The sequence below is a fragment of the Budorcas taxicolor genome, chromosome 1, assembly GCF_023091745.1.
Source record: "Budorcas taxicolor isolate Tak-1 chromosome 1, Takin1.1, whole genome shotgun sequence".
Classification (NCBI taxonomy): Eukaryota; Metazoa; Chordata; class Mammalia; order Artiodactyla; family Bovidae; genus Budorcas; species Budorcas taxicolor.
Window position 1 is genome coordinate 9,615,009 of NC_068910.1, and position 12,951 is coordinate 9,627,959.

The 12,951-nt window shown below is 43.3% G+C and overlaps 1 protein-coding gene across 1 annotated transcript in view; it reads right to left on the bottom strand.

The window, feature by feature from the left end:
• QRICH1 (glutamine rich 1) overlaps positions 1–12,951 on the bottom strand; it is a 42,385-nt gene that overhangs the window by 4,325 nt on the left and 25,109 nt on the right. The window contains exons 3-6 of the mRNA XM_052645152.1: positions 11,314–12,354; positions 5,893–6,070; positions 5,185–5,339; positions 3,925–4,039 (exon numbers count right to left, since the gene is read on the bottom strand). Coding sequence (XP_052501112.1) covers positions 3,925–4,039; positions 5,185–5,339; positions 5,893–6,070; positions 11,314–12,354 — 1,489 coding nt within the window. The remainder of the gene's footprint in view (positions 1–3,924; positions 4,040–5,184; positions 5,340–5,892; positions 6,071–11,313; positions 12,355–12,951) is intronic.

Consider the following 12,951-nt stretch of genomic DNA (forward strand, 5'->3'; position numbering starts at 1 on the left):
TCGCTGCTGCTGTTTAGTCATGAAGTCGTGTCCGACTCTGACCCCAAGGACTGTAGCCCACCAGGCTCCTCTGTGCATGGGATCTCCCAGGCAAGAATACTGGAGAGGACTGCCATTTCCTTCTCCAGGGGATCTTCCTTAGTCTCAGACAAATCTTAAGCAGGATGAGTGACAGAAGATGCTCTCCTTGGGGAAGCCTAGCCCTAGGAATGGTCCAGGCATACATTTAGGATTGCTCTATTTTCTCTGGGTTCTCTCTGCCACCTTGTCACTTCCCTACCTTTAATCACTTCTTAACAGTGCAACTTAAAGTGAACTGCAGTATCTGAAAATCAGAACTCCCAGCGTGGGCAACAGGAGTTACACATAGAAACAACATATAAAAGCCTCATAGTTCTGAATCTGAACTGTAAAGTATCAAAATGTTCTATTTTATATTTATTTTTGTAGTTCTGCCTAGAAACTATGACCAACCCAAGAAGCAATGAGCATCCCTACCACCCAGATGGTGGTAATGAAATACCATTTAACACTGAAAGGAACCAGCCTCCATGGAGAGCTGATTGAGTCCACAATGGGAGACAGAAAATGGCCAGGATAAGCCTGGAACATTTTTGGTGAACCAGAAATCAAGGAAGTAGGGTCATGCCAAACAGACTTAAGAGCCAATTTAAACAGGCTCCACATGGCCACACAGAACAATTTGTACACCATTAAAGATACTAAGTACAATGAATTGAATCATTAAATATGTTTAAATTAACTTGCTCACAATGATTCTTTAAACAAACAAACAAAAGAAATCCCAGCTGAAGCTGGTAAACCAACTCATTACTGTCAAAGCTGCTAAACAAAGGAGAAGAAATAAGCCCTCATCCTGCTTCTTCTATATAATCTCTACCGCTAGGAAATCAAAGAGCTGATGAGGGAAATTTTCTCTTTGTATTTCAGCTAATAAAGAAGTAATAACATCAGAATACCAATGCTTGCAACTCCTAATGAACTAACGGATCCAGACATCATGGGCACCCACCTATGATGTAACCCTGCCAAGAAGAAAACACACAGAAAAACCAAAACCTGATTCAGCAAGTCTTTATATGCAACTACCAATAAACTGTAAATACAGGGGACAGAAGAATATGTTCAATTACAGCATGGAGATATCAATAGCAAAAATTAGACTGTAATAATTTAAAAGCCTCATTTCTTCCATAAATAAACTGCAAGAAAAATGTTTATTTTTGAATTTAATTAAAAGTTACTTAAATTAAGATTAAAACTAAACATTAAAAGATATCCATGCAATTTCAATGTGTGGACCTTATGTGCACCTTGACTCAAACAAAAAAAAGTGACATTTATGGGACAACTGGAAATGTGAAAAAGGGCAGATTTTGATGACGTTGTGACTATTCTTTTTCTAAAAAAGTAAAATAATGGCATTGTGGTACATCAATTTTATGCTAAAATATTTATGGATACAGTGCCTGGGACTTGCCTCAAAATGATACGGGAGGGAGAAACAGATAACGTATAAATGGAACGAGATTTGCCATGGGTGTGTGGGAATGCCATTATTCTGTTCTGCTTATTTTTATATGTGCTTGAAATTTCCTTAAGAAAACTTAAAAAAAAGCCAATTTTATACAGCCACACTTGGTCTGAAAATCCGCAGATCATGTACAGAAATTCACTTACTCAGGTGTCTGTTCTAATGATATCTCCTTAGAGAGGCTTCCTTCCTAACGCCCTTAACACTTTCCATTCTCTGTGCTTTGTCCTTCGAAGTACTTAATTATCATAAATTAACTTGATTATTTATACAGTCTCCCCATATTAGACTGTAAACTTCATTTTTTCACTACTGAATTGTATAATCTACACCTGGAACTGCCTGGCATATAGTAGGCACTCAAAAGGCATTTGTTTAAATGATACTTTTTTTTAACACTTAAGCAGTAGTTATGATGACAGATGATAACTAGACTAAATCGTTTCACAGTATACACCAACTGTATCAAGTCATTGTTATACACCTGAAACTGCTATGTCAATTTTATCTCAGTCAGTATACATTTCATTAAATGGCAGAGCCAGGATTAAAACTCAGATATTTGTGTGGACGTAAGTTTTTATGTCATCTGGGTAAAGAAGAAGAAGCATGACTGGTGCATCCTAAGGTAACATGTTTGGGAATTCAGCGTTCTAACAGGCATATAATGATATATCACTGTATCCATGTATGCATGCACATATGTATCAATATTTATGCAAGCCACTTGCTGAATCTCAGTTCCCCGACCAGAGACTGAACCCAGGCCACAGCAGTGAAAGCATCGAAACCTAACCATCAGGCCACCAGGGAACTCCCATCACTGTTGTTTTAATTTACAACTGACTGATGATATATATCTTTTCATATACTTATCTGCCACCTTCTTTGGTGAATCATGTGTTCAGATTAAAAAACAGGTAAAGGTTCTTTCTTTGTTATTGTTGACTGTTAAAAGTTCTTTATAAATTTTGGATATCAGCCCTTTATCTGGTATGTGTTTTGTCAAGATTTCCTCCCAGTTTGTGGCTTGTCTTTCATTCTCTTAATAATGCCTTTCAGAGAGCATAAGCTTTTGCTTTTTAATTTTTAATAAAGTCCAACTTACCAATTTTTTCCCTTTCATACATTATTCTTTTTATGTTGTACCTAGAAAGTTACCACCAGACCTAACATCACCTAGAGTTTCTATTTTACCTTCTAGGAGTTTTATAGTTTTACATTTGGGTCTATGATTCTTTTTTTTTTTTCAATGTGGTTGTCCAGCTGTTCCAGTAGTGTTACTTGAAAAGACCATCCTGGGAATTTCCTGGAGGTTCAGTGGTTAGGACTCGACACTTTCATTACATGGCCCGGGTTGAATCCCTGGTGAGGGAACTAAGATCCCATGAGCTGCAGAGTAAAGCCAAAACACAGAGAAAAAGAAAAAAGGACTATCCTTTCTCCATTTAACTGCCTTTGCCCCTTAGTCAAAGATAAATTCATTATACTCATGTGGCTTTATTTCTGGACTCTATATTCTGTCCCATGGATCTGTCTATTCTTTCACCAAAGACCTGCACACAATGTTTACAGCTGCTTTATTTATAAACTGCCAAAACATGGAAGCAACCAAAATGTCCTTTAATTGGTGAACAGATAAACAAACTGTGGCACATTCATAAAATGGAATACTACTCAGCAATAAAAAGAAATGAGCTATCAAGCCATGAAAAGACATGCAGGAACATTAAACGTATATTGCTAAGTGAAATAAATTAATACTAAAGTATTCTAACTATATGACATTCTGAACAAGGCAAAACTATGGAGACAGTAAAACAGATCAGAGGTTGCCAGAGATTCAGGGGAATAAAGGGAGGGACGAATTAAGTGGAACCCTGGGGATTTGAGGGCAGCAAAACTTGTATGTGACACTGAATTGTAAATACATATCATTATACACTGTCAAAAGCCACAAAATATACAACAGAAGGGTGTGAACTCTAATGTAAACTACAGACTTAAGTTAACAACAAGGTATCAAATGTTGGCTCCTCGATGTTAACAAGTATACTACACTAATACAAGATACTAGTAACAGGGGAGACACGGTGTGATGGAATACATGGGATTCCTTGTATATTCCACTCAGTTTTCCTGTAAACCGAAAACTGCTCTTAAAGAATATATTATTTTAAAAAATTATAATAAACAGCCCTGGTGAGCCATGCCCCTCCATACTGAGCCAAGCAGCACAGAGACCGACGCTGGGGCCTGCGATTTACAGCCTCCTCACCCACATGCTATTATCACAGCAAGCCACACAAGCAGCTCATCTTTTTTAAACCCAGGTTCAAAAGACATCCAAGGACTAGGAAGATTCTTACCAAGTGGAGTGACTCGGGGCTGAACGTCCTTCAGAACTTCATGCAGCCACTCCGTGAATCGAACATAATAAAGATCGGAGAAAATGTCATCAACCCGTCCGTTCTCAAAAAGATACTAAAAGGAAAATAATCAATAAAAGCTGTTGGTAGACTCTTGACAAGATGTTGAGGGAAACAAACAATTTTCGAGCAGTACCCTCACGTCTCCCTACCCATTCGTCCCCCATTAACCAACAGCACACTGAGTCAAAACCGCCCAGTGAGCAGCACTTCCACAGCATACTTCAGGATGGGAACTAACTCTCACAACACTCTTGAGAGTTGGCCAATGGAGCAGATTTCGTGAATGCTACTTCACCCAAGCAAGGCACTATCTTATGGTAGCAAAAAAGCATGATGCAGGCTCCAGGGCCAGTCTCTTACCAGCTACGGTGTAAGTTATGTAACTCATTGGAGTCTTGTAACTTTGGGGGCTCAGTGTCCTTGTCTGCAAATGGAGATGACTATGCCTGCCTTGCATGAGTGAGAGAGCATGGAATGAGACAAAGCACATACACTAATTCACCCAGTGCTCCCAGTGACTGCTAAGACAGACTAACAAAATGGGAGATGGGTTTTTCTCGGGCCTAAGCAACAGGGTGAGTCCCACTCAGCAAGTGTTCTTCCATCACACCACGGGCTTCTCTACAATAGCATTCAAAAACCAGGAAATCCCCATCTGGTCTCTGAAACTGCTGGTCCTAAAATGAATCTCCCTGTTCATCTTCATCTTAGATATCCTGAAAACCTAACTACAGTCGTATATTTTAGCTAGACTCTTTCAAATAATTATTTTGCATTAATGCAGGAAACAATGAGAAAATGAACTATATGTCAGCACCAGACTGTTCTGGAAAAACTGCTTTTCTGAAAACTAGATGTTTACTTTAACAAAAAGTGTTACATAAATGTTTCATGATTTTTTAAAAAAGTCTCTAATGTAATATATCATATAGTTTAACAAACATTTCTCTAGATTGAGGGATTATTTTATTATCTGATTTTCTAAAGTGAACATGTAGATCTTTTCCAATTTAAAAATAAAATGTACATTTAAAAACATTTCCAACTTTTAAAAAATGTACATTTAAAACCTCATTATATAGTTGGAAGAGAGTATCTTTACTGTTACCACTTTTGACATATTACTAATTTGACTAGGCAGCAAATACCCAATGGGAACACAAGGCAAACAGGTTCCTACGCAGCTCGGTTCCCTACCTTTTGAATACACAGGAAAATGTAGTACAGCACATCTGGGTCATAGGGGTCACCTTCTCCATTTCGAGCTTCCCGTGTCATCAGACAGAGCCCATAATTCAACTCAGCCACAGCAGAAGAGATGAGATCTTCCTGGAATCGTAGCAACTGACGCCCTACAACATAAGTCCCAAAGGTCAGTGAGGGTCCTGGCAACAGTCATTTCCTTACTGGTTTCTCATATCCCTGGAAGGAGGTTACAGAACAGACACCATCCATCAAGGTGCTGGGGTGAAAACAATCACTTGAATCTGTGATCAAAACTAGCCTACAAAGAAATAATCCTGTTTGCCCTATTACTAAAAGGGTTCCCGTCCCATCTCACATATCCCCCAATTATTAGGGCCAAGAAATGAAAGCAGAAACACAAAACCCACCCTCTGTAATACGAGGAAGTATATGAGGATAATGCTAAGTAAGAGGGGCCCCAAGAACACTCACTAGTTCCTATCTCCTCCCAGAAGTCTCTGATCTTGGGCACACCCCACAAATCTTGCTCGTTTATAGCAGGTCCAGCCTGCCTCGTCTTGGATCCAGCACACTATTTCAGATGGAGCGCCCACGTGCCCAGAGCCAAGAGATACACTTTCCTGCCGTCCGTGCTCCTGCTGCTTCAGTGCCACTGCATTTCACACACAGTCCAACCCCCCTGCCCTCCTGAACACTTACTCCCAATGGGTGCCAGTCTGTTCTGAGCATCCTTCTCAAGCTCAGCATTCTTGGTCTGTGCCCAGTTTTTCCACACTTCAAGCCCTTCTTCTGGCTTCAGAGAATTTGGAAGCAGAAGTTCTGGTGAAGGCTGTGGCTGTGACTGGGGTTCAACTTCAGCAACCTGGACAGTTTGAGCCTATGAGAGAAATCATCAAAACGTGTCAATAGGTCGTTTGACAAAACTGCCAGAAAAATGCTGTAACTCTTTTAACTAAAAAGCTGCTTTTCTGCTTGCTCTCCTAAACTTTGGAGTCCTGTTCTTTACTTCAGAGACAGCAAACGCTAGTGCAAAGCTTCTTAATCTGAACTGTACTTTTGAATCTCTTATTTTAAAACACCAATACCTGAGCTCCACCCCAGAATCTCTTTTTAAAGAGGTATCAGTCTTTTTAAAATCTTCCCAGGTAAAAAGGCAATTCTAATGTTTAGTCACTGCCCAGAGCTACTGGCACAAAGCACTGCTCATCAACTACAATGTGCAAGTAAATTTTATTAAAACGTGGATTCTGATTAGAAACATCTCAGGTGGGACCTGAGATTCTGCATTTCTAAGAAACCCCCAAGGAAGGGAGCTGGTCTTCAGACTACACTTTCTGTACCAAGTGTCCAGACTGTTAAACTTAGTTGCATGCACCTTAAAATCATCTGGGCTGCTTTTAAAAAATATCCACGTCTGGGCCTTGTCCCTAGGGGTCCTGATTTACTTGGTCTAAGCTGGCGGCCTGCCGTCGGTACTTTTAAAAGCTCTCTCGGTTATTCTAATGTCCAGTCATGGCTGAGAATCATCATGTTTCTTCTTAATAATACTGCTTTGGCTCATAAGGACATTTTCTGAAGACAGGAAGCAATGTCTGAGCTTCCCACCTCCAAAGAGCAGTCCCATTCTCCACGGTCTGAGAGCCGAACTGTGTAGACAAAAGGACAGAGAATGTCCATGACCCTCAATCACAGTCCCCATCAGGCAGGACAGACACCAACACAGATACAAAGCACAGGTTCTTGGGTCTCACACACCTGTCTAAATTGTAAAACAAATTCCCTTGAACAATTTTCTATTCCAGGGCCTACCTAAAGGGCTGAAAAATGCCAAATCATTCAACTTCAAGGCTAAACAATGAATATATGACACATACATTTGCTTATCAATCAATAAAAATAAAAACTATCCAACTAGCTTTGATACAAGATACACTATTAAACAAGTAGACAACCAAATACCAGTGCCAGACTCTTAAATGTCTGTCAACCCTGGAGCTCCCCTCCAGACACACTTCTCAGTTCAACCACCATTCTTCTTGGTGAGTCTCCAACACCTGCCATTAGGATCTCCATGTTTGTGGAAATGGTTGCTAACTATGTGCCTCTAAGCTAGATCACGCCTTAATACACTCAATGGGTACTGTGTATCTCCGACTGAACATCTCAAAACCACCTCAAACTACTATCTAGGGAGAGAATTCATCACTTTGCCCACCCAGAAGTATTCTCCTCAGACTTTCCTCCCTGTTGTTCAATGGCAACACTATCTACCCAAGTAGGAAAGCTAGGAGTCGACAGGATTAGCAGACGACAGCCGTGCTTCTCTGTCTTAGCGGCCAGATTCTCTTCAGTGTGCCCCCACTCACTAAATGTAACACTCCCAACCACCTTGACAACCAAAATTCTTCCACACACATTCAAATGTCTATCAGTGGGTAAGGGAAATAGAAGTTTCATCCAGGTTAAAAACTACTGATGCAAGCGCACCCCTGGTGTAGAGTTTTTCCTATTTACAATGGAGCCCTTAAAGAGCTGGGAAGTGACATAATCCTACATTTTAAGAATATTATTCTTGATCTATAGAAAATGGAATAGTGGAAGTAGGTGCTGGTGGCCAAGACCAGGATGGTGGCAGTGAAACGATTTAAGAGATTCTGAGTTTGGTGGCAGAACCAACATGGCTTGTTGATGAACTCATTGTGAGGAGGAAGGGAACGCAGACTCAAGGACTCTGGGTCTCTGGCTTACATAACTAGGTAGATGACGGTATCATTTTCTGAGAGGAATCGTTTTTCATAGTGGTAGAGGAGATGCTGATGAAGAGCTGAGATATCTTTAACAAACGCAAGTAAATAATAAGTGGGCTGCTGAACGTATAGGAAGGGTCCGAAGGGGAAAGGTACAGTCTAGCGATAAAGAGCTGTGCGTCACTGCAGTACATGGACTGCACACAGGTTAACACATGGGCTTAGGAGCCCACCTATCCAAGGCTGAATGCCAACTCTGTCACTTGCTAAAAGGTGACTTTAATCTCTGTACCTCAGTTTCTTCATTTGTAAAATGGAGATAGTAGTACATACCTCTTAAGGTTGGTGTGAGAATTAAAAGAGTTATTACATGTAACACTATGGACAGTGCCTGGCAGAAGGTGTCAGTGATTATCACCTTCTGCAGCAGTCATCTAGAGGATTCTGAAAATCATGGCAATGGACAGAAATCCCCTAGGGGAGAAAAGAGCATCAGTATTGAGCTCTGAGTAACACCAACATGTATGGTTCAGACAGAGATGGAGGCTTCAGCAAAGTCTCCTGAGAAGGACAAATAACCAGTAGGGTAGGAGGAAATAACAGAGAAATCCAGAGGAGAGTTTCAAGAAGGCAGGCTTGGTTTGCTCTGCTGTGTGTTGCTGTGAGTGAGATAAAAACAGACATGCCTGCTGGATCTGGCCATGGGGAGGTAGGTGAACAATGACCTTGACAAGAGCAGACCTGGTCATGAGCTGGAAGAGAAAACTGCTCAGTGAGTAGAGACAGCCTGTACAGAGAATACTTGTGAAAACCGGGAATAAAACCAAGTGGAGAAACAGGGGAACAGATGGAGGTGGGTGTGAGGTCAAGGGAGGGAGGTTTTGCCACAAATTTGGTTTTAAAGACAAGTTATAAAAAAAACTTTCAAAAAGGGTATGCCAGGTGAAGGAACACATCAGCTCTCCCTAGGGTTCAACTCACATCACAGCACAATTATCTTTACACGTGCTATGAGGGCTCCAAAGACAGAGGCTGTCTTATTCGTCTCTGTTCCCCAAAACCTAAAGCAGAGCCCGATAAGGGAAGCAGAGGGATATCTGTGGTGTAAATGGGCAAGCTAATCTTTCCTGCATGATGGGTGTTCTTCCCAATATTTCTTTTTCTGGCAATAATCCTTGACATATGTCCCTATAAAGGGACATGTGTGTCTCCTTTGCTAAAGGAGATACAGCCTCTGAAGAACATGAAGAGAGCAGGCTTACTAAAATGGACTCTAGAAAAAGATTTCCCAGTTGAAGGGCCCAGATGTGCAAATTACTAGCAGAGCCCGTTGAGCAACAAAAGGGCCCTGAACTGCAAACTGGATCATCAGGCCCAGGAGAGCGGAGGAGAGGCTGAAGCTCAGCACAGTGCACCACGACAAGTCTCTGGGTGGTCTCTCCTACACGCGCATCTGTTCCACACACCACTATCTGATTCTTCTGAGTACCATCACTCAGGCAGGATTCTGGAAATTTTTCCCACCACAGACCATACCAACTCTTCACTTCGGAAGACAGCCCCTTTGCCCCCTCCACTAACTCCTTTCCCACAGTTTTCCCTCCTCTCATGTTAACCTAGGCATACCCCTTGTGCCCACACCTAGCTCTGCATTCATGCTGCTCCATTCTGTCAATCTAAGCTATAAACAAGGGATCAAATGCCAGTTTTTCCACAAAGATGCTTCTGTTTTAACCCAGAATGACTTCTGAATTCCCAGCCTGACTTTTGTGTGAGTAGTATACACTCACACTTGGTTATGTTGCTCTATAGTTTATAAAGAAACAGAAACCATGAGTTCTTACTTCCACCAGATTATCAGCCACCTGAAGCAATGACTCTGTCCTATTCTACTCCTAGGCCTGACAGCTGGATTTTAACAGGTCCTTAATAAAGTCACCTAAGATTACTACACTGTTGCCTCTATGAAACCGCTTGGTCAGCTTTTGCTTACCCAATCATTTCCAGCTTGAGTCTCTGAGTGTGGCCCCTGGTCTAACAGTGCTTTGTGCCAGCTTCCTCACATGCACTCCCAGAGCACCTGTGCTGAGGCACATTACCTTCAGCAGTCTCATGAGACCAGAGGCTCTACATCTAGTCTAAATGCCTGCTAGACAAGGGATCAGAAACTTTACTGCTGCTGCTGCTGCTAAGTCACCTCAGTCGTGTCCGACTCTGTGCGACCCCAGAGACAGCAGCCCACCAGGCTCCCCTGTCCCTGGGATGCTCCAGGCAAGAACACTGGAGTGGGTTGCCATTTCCTTCTCCAATGCATGAAAGTGAAAAGTGAAAGGGAAGTCGCTCAGTCGTGTCTGACTCTTAGCAACCCCATGGACTGCAGCCCACCAGGCTCCTCCGTCCATGGGATTTTCCAGGCAAGAGTACTGGAGTGGGGTGCCACAGTCTTCAAAGGTGGATTTGTGACAGCCTCAAGAAGACTAACAATTAGCAAAAAGAGCCAAGCAATTTTAAAATTTTGACAGTTCTATTTTAGCAACTTATCTATAAATCTAAAATCATTTCAAAAGAAAAAGTTAAAAAACTTAGCTCAACATAGGTGCCAAGACAGGAAACTCATTAACCATGACTTAGTATTTTTAAGGAACATAAAAATATCGTTGGAAAGTCCCACTTGTAAAGGTCGCTTATTTAAGAGTCCCAAAGATGATCACTTTTTTCTTTTTTCTGGCCACACTACAAGGCTAGAGGATTTCAGTTCTCAGGGATCGAGCCCATGCCACCTGCAGTGGAAGCACAGAGTCCTAACCACTGGACTACCAGGGAAGTCCCCAAAGACAACCGCTTTCAACGGGCCTACCAGGAAGTCTTTTAGATCTCCTAATTCACCTATACTGTGTCCAGTGTAGTCCATCTTTAGATGACAACTAAAGAAGGGACAATTTAACAGCTTCTCCACTGTAATGAGTTTACAGCCTGTGTGTTCAACTACAGAGGTTCCACTAGATCTACTCATTCGCGATGCAGAAAGCAGCTTCTGGGACAAAAATAACACTTGGGATGACCCATTAGTCTCAACCTAGAACTTTACTTTTCCTAAAAAGAGATCACAAAAAAGCACTCCAAGCATTTACCCTCAAAGCAGTTTCTGGTCACTTAATTTACCTCCAGACACCAGGCTAGAATGCCTGCCTATTCCACAGCCTCACCCCGTTCCCTCTCCCCAACCCTAATTAACATACTAAATATTGTATTACTACTGCAAGGCCAACATCACTCTAGTAAACAAGCCAGAGGTGCCAGAGGTTGTCAGGCAAGTTTGGTGTGGCATTGGGCCCCAGGGAGGCAGGCTGCCCTACAGGTAAGTCTCACTTACTGAACAAGTAACCTGGAGCTGCTGCTGCTGCTGCGGCTGCTGAGGCGGCGGCGGCGTCTGTTCCTGGGGGGTCTGTTGCTGTGGCTGCTGCTGGGGGTCCCATATATGGACAGTCTGAGCTGTATTCTGGTATGTGCCTGCCACGGCCTGCACAGCCACTGGAATGTGGATGTTGCCATTCATGAACTGTGCTGGAAAGAGAGAGTTTGCAAGGGTCTGCACTACCTCTTCATGGGAGTTTTTCACTACAGACGTGGTGCCCACCATCTTCTCCTTGTCATCCTCCAGCTTCACAGCTGCCAGGGCTGTGGGTGAGCCACTGACGTGAACTGCGTTGTAGGCTTCCTGGGGAATGGCAATGTGGGTAATGCTCTGCTGCTGAGGGTCCCCCCGGGGCTGGGCAGAGTAAACAGGTATGGTCCAAGTTTCTCCTGTAGGGCTAGTAATGGTCCCAGTGGCACTGTACAGGTGGGCACTATCTACCGTCAGTAAGTCAGGCCTCAAAGACACATAACTCTGCTGCTGGCCCTGCGGAATGGCCAGGACAGTGGCCACCGGCTGCCCTGAGATGGCGTAGGACACAGTGATGGGCATGTCCACTTTGCGCTTCTTCACTGGCTGGAGGACACTGGCTGTGCCAACCCGCCGCTCCCCTTCCCGAGGTGAGCCCTGCTGAGACGGCGGTGGGGAAAGGGCACCCACAGTCTGGATTTGGATCTGCTGACCCCCAGCAAGAGACTGGCCAGCCACCAGCTGAGCCTGGATCTGCTGGTGCGGGATGTGCTCCTCCGGGATCTCTGGAGCCTGGATCTGCTGGGCCGCCTGCATGTGCTGCACCTGGATCTGGGCCGCCTGCAGCTGCGAAGGGCTGGGGCTCTGCAGAGATGGGGTCTGGATGGAGGGGGCTGCCGGCTGTGCTGCTTGGCCTTGGATCTGCACCTGGACGTGGATAGGCTGCTCTGCAGGCTGGTGAACGGTGAGTTGCGGGGAGAGCTGCTGAGCCGAGACCTGCTGCGGAGACTGCTGTACCTGTACCTGTACCTGCAGCAACAAGATGCGGCAGTGAGTGAACTGGACAACACGGAGAACCCAGTCCTGAAGGGCAGAGATCTCAGGCAGGAGCCCTGCGTACTGTGAGGAGGAGGGGCTGCCACACCCCAGCCTTCTGAGGCGGCCGTCATCTCTGAATATGCTGCGTTCAGAGCAACACACAGCCACCTAAGGGCACGCAAGACTATCACATGAGAAATATCAAAAGTTTTGCTCATTTCTTACCTTCTTTTTAAAAGTCACCATTTTTGTTTTTGCATATTCATATAGTAGTACAAGAATACAATGTATAAATATATACTTAGGTGTATATTCAAAAAACTGTTTATCCATGTGGTTGGTGATTGAAAGTACGGGGACGTTGTTCTAAAGGGTCAAAAAGAGAAGTAAATTCCACAGGCATTCAACTCCCAACTCAGGATCAAAACTACTCCCACCACAGAGAAATCACAGTAGAGACAAAATGCTTAAAATCCCTTTAGGAGACATCTCCGATTTTGCTGCTAAAAGACAGGCACAGATGAATGATTCTTTAGAGTGCTTATTTACGATACCTTTATTTTACAGGAGAAGCCACTCGATTCCTGA